The 15,671-nt window shown below is 42.5% G+C and overlaps 1 protein-coding gene across 1 annotated transcript in view; it reads right to left on the minus strand.

The window, feature by feature from the left end:
• SH3BGRL2 (SH3 domain binding glutamate rich protein like 2) overlaps positions 1 to 7,361 on the minus strand; it is a 34,440-nt gene extending 27,079 nt beyond the window's left edge. The window contains exon 1 of the mRNA XM_048495516.1: positions 7,122 to 7,361. Within this exon, the coding sequence (XP_048351473.1) occupies positions 7,122 to 7,166 (45 nt within the window). The 5' untranslated portion in view covers positions 7,167 to 7,361. The remainder of the gene's footprint in view (positions 1 to 7,121) is intronic.
• Between the last annotated feature and the right edge of the window lie 8,310 nt (positions 7,362 to 15,671).

Here is a 15,671-nt window from a genome sequence, read left to right on the forward strand (position 1 = left end):
ACCGCCCCATCCCCGAGGGGCTCTGGGCGGTGTACAACATAAAAATATAAACATAAGCATTAAAACCTTTAAAACAGCGATAACAATAACAATGACAATAATAGATAATAATAGAGGCGTCCGACAAGTAGGTTACAAACCCCTCTGCAGTGGGACAGTGAAGTACCTTTCCAGTGGAGAACATTTCCAGTGTACATACCTCAACATGGCAGCACTCAGCATGTAACAATGATGGATGATGATTCTGCCAGCCAATGTGGGAGCAGAGAAGGAGCACAAACAGTTTTTACCGAACAGCATTTGTTGTAGAGAGGAATCAGGGCTGTCATCTTCTGTTCTTGAAGAGATTCTGCCCCTCTGAAAGCTGCTTGGCAGACAGAAGAACAACCGGTGCTACTTTCCATCACTTCATCTCCATATTTGACTGATCTGCCCTGGTAACATTGACATCTATCAAATACTGCACAAAGGCATTGTAGTCTGTGACAATCTGACAAAAGTATTAGTTGATTTCCACCTTGTCATTGCCAGAGTCCTCACTTGTGGTATACATAGGTCTGTGGTGGCAAACGTCCTTTCTTTTCTTTTTGTTAACTGCCTGCCTATAGAGGGAGGGAGGGAGGGAGGGAGTAGTTTTTTTCATGAAGGTTACTAGTTATAGCAGGTTGGTATAGTGCAGTGATGGCAAACCTTTTCGAAAGCAAGTGCCCAAACTGCAATCCAAAACCCACTTATTTATTACAAAGTGCCAACACGGCAATTTAACCTGAACACTACGGTTTTAGATTAGAAAAAACGGTTGGCTCCGAGGCGTGCGTTACTCGGGAGTACGCTTGGTGGTAGTCGGTGGCTTTGCTTTGAAGCAACTGTGTAACTCTTCCAACGGGTGAATCACGAACCTAGGAGGGTTTACTCAGAAGCAAGTCCCATTGCCAGCAACCGAGCTTACTCCCAGGTAAAGGATCGCTCTTTAGTTCTTCGCATGAAAATCAGTGGGGTTTAACAGCGCTTAACAGAGTTACCTACACTGCTTCTCCAAAACTAGGTCTTAGGTTTAATGCTAATAATTGAACCCAGCAGCCCAGACCAGCCTAGATGTGTGGGGGGTGGGGGGGCGACTCTGTTTGCGTGTGCCCACAGAGAGGGCTCTGAGTGCCACCTCTGGCACCCGTGCCATAGGTTCGCCACCAGTGGTATAGTGCCTAGGGACTTATCAAGGAGTAGTGAGTGAATAAAAATGAGGAAGAGTGCTGCCATGTAAATACTGTTTGATCTAAATACCTCAGCTTAATTCTCTAGTCTTTTATTGTAATGCCTTAATCTATATTTGGAGTTTCACTTAAGCAAATATACTCAACCATCTATTGTAGCAAATTGCACTGCAAACCTATGGTTAGTCAATTTGTTCAGCTGCATGCACTTTGGCTTTGATCCTACAAGTAAGAATGATTCATACGTGTTTAGTTAGAAGTGGCAGAAGGTAGAGCAAAATACATTATTAAAATGGCCCTACACTGTTGTTAACAGAGAAAGACAGGAAATTTTCTACATTCTGTCTCCTCCTCGTACATTTTGTTCTTGTTTATTCTTGTGTTCTCTGTGCAGTGGATCCTGCTACAACCTGCTAGTAAGGGAGGGTTGTTAATAGAGTGCACACTTAGGTCATATTACAGATGGGTGTGTGGGGAAGCTCTCTATAGCTATGGAGATCTGAGTGCTCAACATATCCATCATTTTCCTTGGGTAAGTCAAGCAGGCAGGTGGAAGAAGAGATGATGGAAGAAGTGCAGGATTCATACTTTATGGCTTACCTGTGTAGAATACCTGTCCTTTTGGCTCTTCCTCAGCACTGAAGACAAGATTTCTGCCAGGTTTTTCAGTGAACCAGAAAGGTTCTTAGAAAAAAAGTATTATTTAATTCCTCTATCCTTCATTTAGTTTTGGTCTCCCTTACTAATGTGCATTAACATGAAAAGGAAAACAAAGGGATGAGACATTGTGCAATATATCTTGATATGCAACCTGCATCCCCTAGTGGGGTTTATATATTCCTGGTACTATGTACTATGATTGGCCGCAGAGACAGCCAGATATTTACCCTTGATGCGGTTGCAGGGTAGACAGGAAGGAGGTGCACAATTATCTGGAATGTTTATTCATTTCAATGGGAGTGTCAAATTTAAGTTGGTGGAGAGGACACAGACTTCAGTTGGCCCAGACATCTGTATTCAAATGAGGCAGTAAACTGAATTTTGATGGAAAGCTTTCCAAACCAGGAAACTTCCATTTGCATTCCATGCATTAGGGTAAAAGAAAGAGAGGGGATGGATGGAGGGATGGAGGGATGGATGGATGAAGGGAGGGAGGGAGGGAGGGAGGGAAGAACATGATGGCATAATAAACAAGTTCTACTTGTGCCAGTCTCATACAGAGGTTTGTAGTCATGTCTGAACATGGCCATAGTTTTCAGTCTTGCTTTAATAAGTTATGATTTTGCTGGAACACATATACAAGCCAAACCAAACTGGAATTTAAAATTGATTGATAGGTTATTTATATTAGCTATATATATTGTTTCAGTATAATAAGCAAATAAGATGGGTTTAAATGTCACTTGTTTCTATGGGATATAAGTGGAGCTTGTTCAAACAGATGTGCAAAAAGTTAAATAAAATAATAGAATGCAATAATAGAAATCCTACCCTGGGTACTAATAAAAACATTTAAACAAACAAAATTAAGCAAAAAAAAAACCTACCCAGATTTTAGAATAAGGAGTCATATTAAGTATTTGAGTGATATTTTTTGTGAAGAAACCAAAGCTGGTACTTTGGGTGCAATCCAGTGCAACCCCTTTAGCCTTGAAAGGACCATGTTAGTGGTCACAGAATTGTGGATGCCCCATTCAAAACCTGAACAACACTTAAATAACTGTTATTGAAAAGTGGGGGAAACAATGGATTCAGAACTGGGAGTTTTAAACAAAGCAATGTGAATAAAAATTACATTGAGCATCCCAATAACTCAGGGTGAAAAAGGTGGTCTCTTATCTCTGAGTCACAGGTGGATTGCGTCACCACTTTTCCTCACAGTCACAACAGAAGTCCCGCTAATGCTCAGGATTAAAGGTGGCCACCAACTGTCTTTCTCAGTATCCACAGGTTTTCTTCTCAAGAACTCCTTAAGAAACTCTCCAGACATTCTGGATAAAAAAAAGTTTCAGCTTCTTCTCTCTGTGTCCTCCTTCTTAGAGTTACCCTCTTCTCTTGTTGCCAGAGAACCACTCATACAACCGATCTGTAGAATCATCTGCCTCTAAGGGACACTGCTTCCAGGCCAGGGCAGATGAAAACATGTGACAAACTTTTTAAATAATAAATATGATTACAAGGCTTAGTATGAAACCAGTTCCACAGTCATTCCCATCTCCTAGGAAGAGACCTGTTGGATCAGAATAGTAGTGTTTCTATTCCAGTCTACTGCCAACTCCTTCAGACCACCAGCTGGTCTGGAGGGAAAACAGACAAGAAACAGAAAAACAAGCGTTCCTCTATCGTTGCATTTTAACACTAGAGTTCAAAAGTTCTCTTAGGTTGATTCTGCACAGGCCAAAAGAGACGAGTGTAGGGCGTCATACAATCAGTTTTAAAGGGGAAACTTCATACAGGTCCCACCCCCAAAATGAGCCTGCCCTATTTTATTTTTCCTGGGTTTTTTGAAAATTGTTAAGCTAGCAATCCTTTTGAAAAAATCTCAGGTTGGAGCCACTATCACATGAATGGCCAGGCAGGAGTCACTTTATTTCCCTCCCTTTCACCACATCATCTACAGTCAGGGAGAATCTGCATAGCTACGCAGGTGCAGCCAGTCCTATTGTGGAATGATCAGTATGGCCGTGGGGATTCACGTCTGCATGTCCATGTAGCTACACACGTTTTGCCAGAAATTAAAAAGAGAGAGAAGTGTCTCCGTGCAAAGGTGCAAAAGCAACCTGATTGTTTCCATGGCCTCCAATCACTGCCTGTATGGAACACATGTGAATGAGAAAATAGGGAAACAGGTTCCGTTATCATGACTGCAACCTGTGCGGAATCAGCCTAAATCTGAATAGGGAAGTTTCCTTTAGTCACTATGAATAGCAGCCATTGATGGTCATGGCCTCCATGAATCTATTCCCTGTTATAAAGCCATCTATGCTCATTGCCATAACCACTCCTTATGGAAGTGAATTCTACAATTAAATTATTTAGCTTAAACAAATGATGTATGCCAGAATTAGATACATTACAATTTCCTTATTATCTAGTATGGTTGTGTAACATTGAGCTAAGCATCCACACAACATTAACCTCCTGAGTTGGCAACCTCCACTGAAATGGTGGGAGAATTCATCTAGTGGGCATGCTGAATCACTACAGTACCCTCATCCTCCATAAATAATTCTACATATAAAAGGGATTTTTCCACTGATGGCATTTATAATACCTAGAAGGCAAACCACTCTAACACTAGACGCAGTTGACCTGCTTTAGCAAATTACTAATAACGCAAAAAAAAAATGCAGAATTCCAATTGGCAAATAGGTTGATGGTTTTACTACTGACAAAAAGTCAATAAACTGGCCCAGTATTTTCAAATATAGCAAAATATTAGTCAAGTATTAATTGTATTAGAATAACATAAAAACCTTCAGCACTTAGGTTAATTAAATCAATTAACTGCAATTGTGAAACAGTGACTTTTAGAGATGATTATAGTTAATTTTATAATAAATTTTCATAATGGCATCTATAAATATGGCATCTATAAATGGAAACAATTCACTGAACAGTTCTTCACTTTAGTCTTCAGCCTAAAACACTAGGGTCATCCTGTTTTTACTGTTTGGGGGGGAGGGGGGGAAATGAAATTAAAATAAAGAAAAATCATAGGAACTATTTAAAATGAAATGTCAGTCTGGAAATGCCTGGAGTTATAGGAAGTAGCCAACAGGAAAATTTCCTACTTGCTAACTTTGTTCGTAAGTGCTCAGGGGCGAGTGATGCAATTCACAACCAACCCTTGCTATTAGATGCCACCATCCTGTAATGAAAAAGATCAGATGTCACCTGTTCAGCATCAATCTTGGCCTCATGGGATGTCTGATAATATTTGACACGGTCAGCTAATTAGAGGTCAGTTGGGTAAGTCAGTTGTCAATATCTGACCGGTCAACTGCCCTATATGCTAACACTGTCCAGCAAGAATACAAATCTGCTTCCCGAATGTGACATGAATATGGAATCTTGTGTGCACATGCATTAGTCACATCAACAGGGAAGCATAAGGATGGCTGACTCACAGATTTCAATGGAAAATCTAAGCAAATACGTGCAGGATCAGAGCTGTAACTATCAATCCATCATTGTTAGTTACCGGATACATATAGGCTCCTTTTTAAAAACGTTATTTGTAAATATGTGACAAAAGATGAAACATTTTGGCACTGCATTACTACAGGGTAAACAGACTGCCAAGAACTGACTTACAGAATCTCTATTTACTCAGCAAGCTCCTGAAATGGATAATTAGTTGTTACTGGCTGATAGCACGTAGCTACTGCATACACTACATGACAAATTGTATCAGTTTAGCATGTAGATTTGGCTTTCATTTTGCGAACGAATGCCAATATTGCATAGCTAGGGGAGCTCCACATACACAGTGCAAATATTCCAATGCTTTGCACAGTGCAAAGTCATGGGTCTGGATTCAAAGGAGATCTTGGATAAGCAAAAGGGGACTGTTACTTCCATAGATTTTCCACTCAAGCTGTATCCCCGTCCCACATTGTTCCTATGGGTTTGGTGACCCTCAAAATAAGCTTTCTAGGGCAATGCCTGAAAAATGGGTAAAGATAACAGGGGAAGCAGTGAAAATGTGTTCTGTTCATGGAACTCCATTTAAAATTCTCAGGATTCAATTTTATATGTGTGTTTTTTTAAACTGAGAACAAAGGTCACTACTTCTGCCCAAAAAAGTCATTAAAGCATAGTCCTTGAAATCATCTCATTCAGAGCACATTGCACAGAAAAATTAAGTGCCATTTATGGAAATCTCAGGTCACAAGCAAATTTAATTTTACCAAGAGAATGCTATAGGGATATTATTTGTTTGTTTAAACTTAGTCATAAGCTTTCAATGAAATCATTTCAATCCTGGAAACGATAAAGCCTATTTTTCAATACAGATTGACTTTATAAAAAGCCTAAAGGAGATTGGATTCCAACTCTGGTGACGTTCAAAAGGGGAGCTGATTCCAAACCTTACAGCCATTTCAGATAAAAGACTTCTATAGAGCACCCTACAGATCAACAGACAGTAGCACCATTAAAGATATAACATAAAGCACTTAATATATATTTAACTTGACATGTTTCCAGATTCAGAAGACGTTTATTCAGAAGCAGGTTTCAGCTGAATGAGATTTACAAATAAGTACATAGACTGGCAGTCTAAACATATCTCCTAGACTAGCACCTTCAATCATTTCGCAAGCGTGTGACCAATTTTAAGACAAAACATCCTGAGCGTGGCGACCGACTACATGTTGATTCTGTTGTGCTTTTCAGACGTTCAGATATTTTCCGGGAAACCCATAAGGCTGCCATCATCCTTGCGGATCTGACCTTTGAAAAGCTATAAATCACGAACGAGGCATTTCCCCCTCTCCTTTCCGGCCAAGGCGGGCGTGCCAAAGGTGCAGCTCGCTCGGCATAATGTGGGTAGCAACACCCTGGTCAGTCAGCCGCATTCCAGCCCAGCCGACTGTGCGTAAAAAGTGAAAAGCCTGCTGACCAATATGCCGCACGGCAGGGAAGAGAGAGGAAAACACCGACCACACCGCCGGCTCCATCCCTCCGCTTCATTTGCCTCTCTCGGATCGGTCCCAATTCTCCCCCCGCCGCCCCTTTTTTAATCCTCAGTTGTTCCTTTCCTAAGAAGCGTTGGAAGTGCCTGTCCAGCCTGCGATGGCTTTGGCGTGTCGTAGTGGAGACCTCCTGCATCCATCCCCGTCGCTGCGCTTTCCCGTGCGCCCCCTCCCTCCCTGCCTGCCTCTCCCTGCCCCTCTCCCCGCTCACCGCCACGGAGCCCGAGGAAGAGGCGACGAACAACCGAATGACCATCCTGCCGTCCGTGCTCTCGTCTACCTCCCTGCAGAAGCTCCTCGAAAGGTGACCGGCCCTTGCGCTCCTCCTGCGGCTTCTTCCCCTGAGGGTTCCTCGCGCAGCTTCAAGCGAGAGGCGCAGCGCGCCCTGGCTCCCGCTTCGTGTCAGCCCCTGAACCGCAGCCAAGCAGCACACCGATAAGCAGGATCATCTGGCACCAGCAAGCGGCGGGATTCAGAAGATAAAAGCCACGCAGGGAAGGGCGCGCGAGGATCCCTGGGAAGTGTAGTGCTGCGGTCCCTATCGGTGAGAGGAACTGCAAAACCCCAAGGCAGCACCATTTTAAAGAGAGGTCTTGTATAGACTCTTGGTCGGGATCATGGACATAGGTAAAGGGGGTTCTCTGGTTTGAACCCCCCCATTCATGTCCGAAGCTCCGCCCACCCGTTTGTGGGTTTTTAAAACATTTCGGTTTTTTGCCTATGGGGGCGCATTGTTTGGGCTAGCTGCACCAAACTTTCAGGGAATGTTTGGGGTACTCCCCTGATGATACTGCCCGGGTTTGGTGAAGTTTGGTTCAGGGGGTCCAAAGTTATGGACTCCCAAAAGGGGTGCCCCCATCCTCCATTGTTTCCAATGGGAGCTAATGGAAGATGGGGGCTACACCTTTGAGGGACCATAACTTTGGACCCCCTGAACCAAATTTCACCAAACCTGGGATGTATTATCAGGAGAGTCTCTTATTGATACCACCCAGGTTTTGTGAAGTTTGGTCCAGTGGGTCCAAAGCTATGGACTCCCAAAGGGAGTGCCGCATCCTCCATTGTTTTCAATGGGAGCTAATAGAAGATGAAGGCTACATCTTTGAGGGTCCATAACTTTGGATATCCTGAACCAAACTACACCAAACCTGGGATGTAGTATCAGGAGAGTATCTTATTGATACCACCCAGGTTTTGTGAATTTTGGTCCAGGGAGTCCAAATCTATGAACTCCCAAAGGGGGAGCCCCATCCCCCATTGTTTCCAAAGGGAGCTAATAGGAGATGGGGCTACACCTTTGAGGGTCCATAACTTTGGACCCCCTGAACCAAACTTCACCAAACCTGGGTGATATCATTAGGAGAGACTCCTGAAGATACCCTGAAAGTTTGCACCCCTGACAGCAGGCACCCCCCAAATTTCCCCAGATTCTCCTTTTAAATCCACTCCCTTCGGCATGTTTTTAAAGGGAGAATCTGAGGTCCTCAGTTTAGAAGAAGGAGATTTGGCTTTATATCCCCCCTTTCTCTCCTGTAGGAGACTCAACGGGGCTTACAATCTCCTTGCCCTTTCTCCCTCACAACAAACACCCTGTGAGGGGGGTGGGGCTGAGAGAGATCCAAAAAGCTGTGACTAGCCCAAGGTCACCCAGCTGGCGTGTGTGGGAGTGCACAGGCTAATCTGAATTCCCCAGATAAGCCTCCACAGCTCAAGTGGCAGAGCAGGGAATCAAAACCAGTTCCTCCAGATTAGAATGCACCTGCTCTTAACCACTACGCCACATTGAAAGTGATGCTGTTTCAGGGTGGGGGATAATCCACCCCAAAACAGCATCACTTTCAATGTTGTTTAACTAGGGACCCCAGATTCTCCCTTTAAGGTGGATTTCAAAGGAGAATTTGGGCTGTCTAGTTTAAACACCATTGAAAGTGATGCTGTTTGGGGGTGGATTCCAGCATCACAGCGGCTGCCAGGCCCCACCCCCAAACTCAGATTTTGCACCAGACTCCATTTTCCCTCTATGCCTCTGCTCAGAGGTGAGGGGCAGGGGAGGGCAGAGCAGGGGAGTCTGCCATCCCCGACCTTGGAGAGCTGCTTTTATAAGCGCTAAGCCAGAGGTGGGGCTTGGGGAGGCGTGGCCATACCCTAGGGGCGGGTGGGGGTGTGGCCCTCCCAAACTCCCCCCATAAAAAAATCTATACCTACGTCCCTGGTCGGAATCCAGAGAAAAAAATCGGAAACCTTGGAGGCATTGTGCTGCTGTAGAGACAGGCACAAAGAGAGAAAACGGTATCTTTTCCGGATAATCCCTCCAACCCAAGAGAATGCAAATACAGACCCTTTATGATCAGGCAGAGTTCATCCGTGTCAGTAGCAAGTGGAAGGAAGACAGTTGTCCGCTGGAAGGCTCTCGGTGGTCTAGTGCTTTTTAGAGAATGCCGGGCAGGAGGATTGTGGTCTGAGCCACCAGGGCATTCAGTAGGACTGAACTAGCCAAGGTGCCAGAAGATCTGGGACTAGATCGTTTTGCTGCATTTTGTTTAACTCATTGGTAAGGAGATGCAAGCAAATCAAGTAACATTGTGTAGATGGTTTAGTCCTTTCCCCATGTACCTACTATGCCTCACTGGGGTAAAAAAAAAAGAGTATCAGTTAGCCCCTCCCGTCCTTTGAATTTAATGAACTGGCAAACATGGAAAACCTCTATACTGGAACTTGTAGTGTATCATTTAGTCCTTATGTTCTTAAACAAGAATACATAGGATTATTGAACACTGTATTAAATAGTCATTAGTATGTATTCTTATTTAGGAACATAAGGACTAAATGATACACTGCATGAACCATTGTCTTCCATATTTGATGCAGAGTCCTTAATGTGCATTTTCTTTGTATACGATTAAGACAAACTGGCATTTCCTAAGTAACATAAAGGCTGACCATTCTTCAAGAAGCACAAATCAGATCCATAAAAAGTAGCATTTTATCCTTTGACAATCCATGCACCACTTTTAATTGTCATGTGGGAGGCACATTTGGCCATTCCTCCCCCCCCCCCAAGCAAGCAGGGCCTAGTGGAGCGGCGGCAGCAGCAAGGCACCCTCTCACTAAGCCCAACAGTAGGTCATGCAGCTCTCCCCCCCCCCCCAGGTGCAAGCAGGGGCAGGACCAGGCATGGGTGGGGCAGCAATGACATTTTGAGAGGCATAAGAACAAACCAATTGCAGAGTGTTGTCCTCACTGATTGTAACCATTATTGTATTTGAAAAACCCTGACCTACCTTTAACAGCCGTGAAGTTTAACGAGGCCAGTTGGTTAATAATCTAGAATCTGGCTAGCTGTTTTATTTACATTGAGATTACTTTGCCGTGCCGTTCTAGCTTATGTTTATATATATTACTCCAATGGGAGAATGAAAACAATTTTCCAAAACATTTGGTTACTGTTTGTAAAATTATAAATTTATTTTGGTTACTTAGAAGTAACATTGCTACTCCAGTGGGAGAACTAATTTTTTGAAGTCTTTATTGTCAGCCTGTGGGTACAAGTTTTCTTCATTTTCAAATTTGTAGGTCCAGCAAGCCTAATCCTCCTCTCATTTTCTCATCAATCATTATCGTATATTTTATTCTTGCTCTATTACTTTTCCTATGGAAACATGGTTTCTACGGTTTTTGAGGCAAAAAAGACCATGTGGTATGAAAAAGGAGGCATGCTTTTCCTTCCCTAAAGAAATCCACCCATATGTTTCCCAGGTTAATTCAATATGATGGCATGCTTAAGAGAACTGACTCAGAAAAAACATCATGGTGAAAGTGTTCAAGAAAACAATGGAGGGACAATGAAGGGAAAATATTTCCTTGTAGAATTCTAAGGAAAACAAACAAAGCATTTGATGGCAAGATGCATTTTAAATGACATGTGGGAAAGATATGCTGATAATCATAGGTGCCTGGAACACAAAAGTGGGAAACAAAATAAATCAAATATTGTTGGAAGATATGGACTAGGAGAGCAAAATTAATCAGGAGAGCAAGACAATAATTTGTTCGTGGTAAACATGTTTCAGGCAGCCCAAGAGATGATGGTAAACATGGACATCACCACATGGCCAATTAGAAATCAAATAGATTACTTAATGAGAAGCAGAAGATGGAGAAGCTCTATTCTGTCTGCTAAAACAAGACCAGGAGTCAGTTCTGGGATTACTGACCACAAATTATTCATATCAAAACTTAGCTGAAGAAAAATATCAAAACAAAATCCAACTGAAGCATTTTTGAAGAGTCTAAAGACCATGAAAAGAACAGAGCTGCATCATTACTAAGTTCAAGTGAATGTGAACAAGAAGAACTATGGGTTCTTCTTCTTCCTGGCTTGAAATATTATCAAGCAACAATGCACAAAGAGTCTTCCTATAGCCAAAGAAAATAAAACTGTAACCCTTTCAAACTCTTAAAATTACTAAAGATAGACAAGAAGCAAAAGTAAAAAGCAACAGAAATAAAGTCAGAAGTTTAAATGCAGCACTGAGGCCTTATTGGGGGATGGGGATAATAGTCCTTAGGGACTGTTGCACAATCTGTGGCTACCAATGCTGTGATCCTTATTTGACTATTTCTAAAAAAACTTTATAGAGGCTATAGTAGACACAGCTGAAAAAATAATAGTGTTGTTTTCTGTTATCAACATACAGAAGTATAAATATACAGCCATATCTGGCCTCTCAGTTTCTTTCAGCTCATGCAACCTCGTTATCTTTTCTTGGCACACCGCATGTTCCTTATCCATTTAGTTCTGCTGTTGTCTAGATACACCCAATATATCCAATAACATGTAAGTAAAGGGTTGTGTCTGGTTAAACTTTGAATTTATTTATTTATTCAAACCGTCTCATTTATCTCCTCAGATTCAAGCAATGCAACAACTAAGCTGTGAATACATAAATTATACAATTTTAAAATACACATTAACATACACAAATTACATATGCAGAAATACTCATAATTTAATTTAAACAGACTCAAGTTTTACATGTGTGAACTACTAAGACACATGGACACATATGATTTAGTATAAATACAGAAGAGTTATAGAAAATATATGTTTTTTATTCTAGCGTATTTTGGTAAGAATCCAATATAACTTGAGATATTGACTCCAATTTTGCCATTTTTACATCAAAACAAAACCACTGTAAAGCTAAGTTACAGTACATTACTATTGTATCCCTATATGCATAAGTATCTTCCCAGGCATTTGTTTTCTTAAGACTATTTGTGACTTTGGTTTTAAACATCTACGAGCTTTGATGTAGACCCATGTAAATCTTAATTTGCAAAGTTCCACATCAGGTCCTGAAAAAAAGCTGAATTCAATTACTGTGCCACCACCAGATTTAACAATAATTTTAACAACAATAGGCCAGAACAGAGACTTCTTAACCTATAAAAAGTCATGTTTGTTATAGTTCTGAACATCCAGATACGGATCTGACATTAGCTTTGTCACAATTTGCACAATGTTCAAGAGTGGGTAGGAAAGTTTAAAAGGCCTTTGTTAAAAAAATTGCACCTAGACTTCAAATCAGTTTGGGTCTTATTTGTGTTACGTAGAATTACATGATAAAATTTCGGAAGCTACTTTGATCAAAGTCCATTGAAAAAGTTGCTGAACCAGCTCCTGTGACTTAGAAGTCAGCCAGGGTGTTAGATGGATGTTGGCACACCTCGATCAGCTCCTGGATGCAGGATGGATTAGGAGAGGTATGTTTTAGGGCAAATGATGACCACTTCTTTAGATTCACAAAGTGAAATGAGAACATGGCAGATGTGTTCACAGATAGACAAATGTTGACCATAAACAAAGGGTGTGTTGAAATGTTTACGGTGCACATTGAAGTCATTTTGGTCCTTTGTGTGCACATGAGAGCCAGTGTAGTTTAGTGGTTAAGGTGACAGACCAGGATTTGGGAAACTTAGCTTCAAATCCTCACACTGCGATGGAAAATTCGCTGGATGATTTTGAGCCAGCGATGGTTTCTCTGAACATTTCAGCCTCAACCCTGGCAAGTATTTGGATGGGAGACCCCTCCAAGGAATATGAGGAGTGATGCAGAGACAGGAAATGGCAGACCACCTATGAAAGTCTCTTGCCTTGAAAATCCAACGAGGTCACCATAAGTCAACTGTGACTTGATGATAAAAAAAACACACAGTAATAGCACATATTCAGTCCCTGTGAAACCAAGCTTTATTGCAGTTATTTGGGGAAACACATCTGATGCTCATGCTAATAATAAACTAATTGGGGAATGCATAATCCTAGGAATGTGTAAATCACAAGGGACAGTTAAGAGGGAAGCAAAAATGCAGATTGATAGCAGGAGTGTTAAAATGAATGTCTTTGTTGAAAAAAGGGGCAATAACTACATATGTGCTGATTCTGAATGGATATAATGAAATCACCAGGACCAGGGGCTTCATCCCCCCATGGGGGGGGGGGGGACATCTTTTTCCATATTGTCAGATAGGAGGCAGAACACAAGAACTGTGAAGTAGGTACTTTAATGGCTGGATTCCTTTACATTGACACTGAAGAAGTCAATCTTCACCCTGTGACTCAGCTATCTCATACCTCCTCCCTTCTTCCACACTGCTAAGGCTGCTTTCCCTGTCCTGCTGCTCTTGCCCTGGTCATTGTACTCTTACTCTGGGGTAGAAGAAGAGTTCAGGTTTATACCCTGCTTTTCTCAACCACAAGGAGTCTCAAAGCAGCTTCCCTTCCCCTCCCCACAACATACACCTTATGAGAGCACTGTGTCTAGCCCAAGGTCACCCAGCTGGCCTCATGTGTAGGAGCAAGGAAACAAATCCAATTAACCCGATAAGAATCTGCCGCTCATGTGGAGGAGTGGGGAATCAAACCTGGTTCTCCAGATTAGAGTCCACCTGTTCTTAACCACTACGTCACACTGGCCTGATACAGATAGGAAGGTGCCACACCGAGCCAGGGGGGCAACCCATCTGCCTGGGGCAGGTGTGAAAAGTTCTTCCTGCCTGCTTGTGACAGAACAGGAGGTATGGCACCTTCCTATCTGTACAGGGCCCATGACTCCCTGTCAACAGCCTCTCCTGGCCTTCAGTGAGCCTATCCCAATCAGACGGAGCATTGTATCCTACTCCCCCCACTTCTATTTCCCTGCTCCTCCTCCTCCTATCCTAATGATAAAGAAGGCCTTTACCCATGAGAAGTACTCTGCTCCACAAGTTCCTACTCGTGGCCTTCCCTTCTGATTGTGACACCCTTGGTGCAGCTGCCTCACCCGGCCCTTTTCTCAGCCCTGCCACTGGGCTGCTGCTGTGCCCATGCTCCACCCCTTCACTCCCTGAGGTAGGGAGCCCTGGGAAGTGACAGGTAACATTCTACAACATTATTGAAGAAAGGGCCATCGCAAGAAGTACAGGTTTTGCTGACATATTGTAGTTACATTTGAAGTGGGTTGAAGCTCCACCTAGAGGATTCACAGACAACTGCAGGGAGAGTCATTGCTTCACTCTGAATTGGCAAGGTTGTGATCCCTCTTTTTTGCAATTACTCCAATGAAGTTTAAATAATTTTTGTGGTCAGACTTAAGGAGAAGAAATGGAACAGTGCCTCAGAACAGTCGCCATGGTAGTGAAGAGAAGGGAGACAGAAGCTTTACATTAAAGATCTTACTGAACATCACTATTTTAAGACATTCTGATTTTTTGCATCTCTAGCATCTTCAGAGGCTGCAACTCTGAAACAGAAGAAATTTTTACTGAATTTAATTCAAGTTGATGAGTGATGATTTCTCTGAACACTGAACAGAAATTTCTTTGAATAGGTATATTCAGTCACCATTCCTGTCACGATGATGTGAGAAATGACACCCTGATTTCCAAAGAAGTGAATGTAAATATATTCAGGAAAGTGAAAACTTAACGTTATTTTGTAAAACAGCCCCTATGTTATTCTTATGCATGTCTGCTTTTTCTGACAAGGTACACAGTTTTTAAATTTGGTTTCTAATTGTTGGAAGTAAAGCAGTGACGTAGGTATAGATTTCTTATGGGGTGGGTTCGGTGACTGAGGGCTTTCTGGCTGTTCCATTCCGTGCATTGTTTCAAGCAAGCCAGACATGTAATGGGAGGGTTTTGAACCCAAGAAACGCCCCCCCCCGCGCCCCCACCTACGTAAGAGGCTAATTTGAAATCAAGTTGATGAGTGATGGTTAAGCCAGGGATGGACAGGAAGCTCAATGATGTTCAATACTATAGAACAGTGATGGCGAACCTTTGGCACTCCAGATGTTATGGATTACAATTCCCATCAGCCCCTGCGAGCATGGCCAATTGGTCATGCTGGCAGGGGCTGATGGGAATTGTAGTCCATAACATCTGGAGTGCCAAAGGTTCGCCACCATGGCTATAGAGTCTGCCCTCCAAAGAATCCATTTCCTCCAGGGGAATTGATCTCTGTCATCTGGAGATCAGCTTGTAATTCTGGGAAATCCCCAGGTCCCTCTTGGTGGCTAGCATCCCTAGGCAACACAGACTACATACCGAAGAATATAATTTAAAATAAATTTTTATATCCCTGGATTAAAAAAGTGTGCATGCTTGAAGTGTATCTAACTTTATTGTCCATGCCTATCAAATGGCCGTTGCATCCCTTGTGAATGCTTGCTGATGTTAGGATGTGGACTCCACATCCATAAATAAAGGTTCTACGTCT

This window comes from Sphaerodactylus townsendi, linkage group LG01 (genome assembly GCF_021028975.2).
Source record: "Sphaerodactylus townsendi isolate TG3544 linkage group LG01, MPM_Stown_v2.3, whole genome shotgun sequence".
NCBI classification, from domain to species: domain Eukaryota; kingdom Metazoa; phylum Chordata; class Lepidosauria; order Squamata; family Sphaerodactylidae; genus Sphaerodactylus; species Sphaerodactylus townsendi.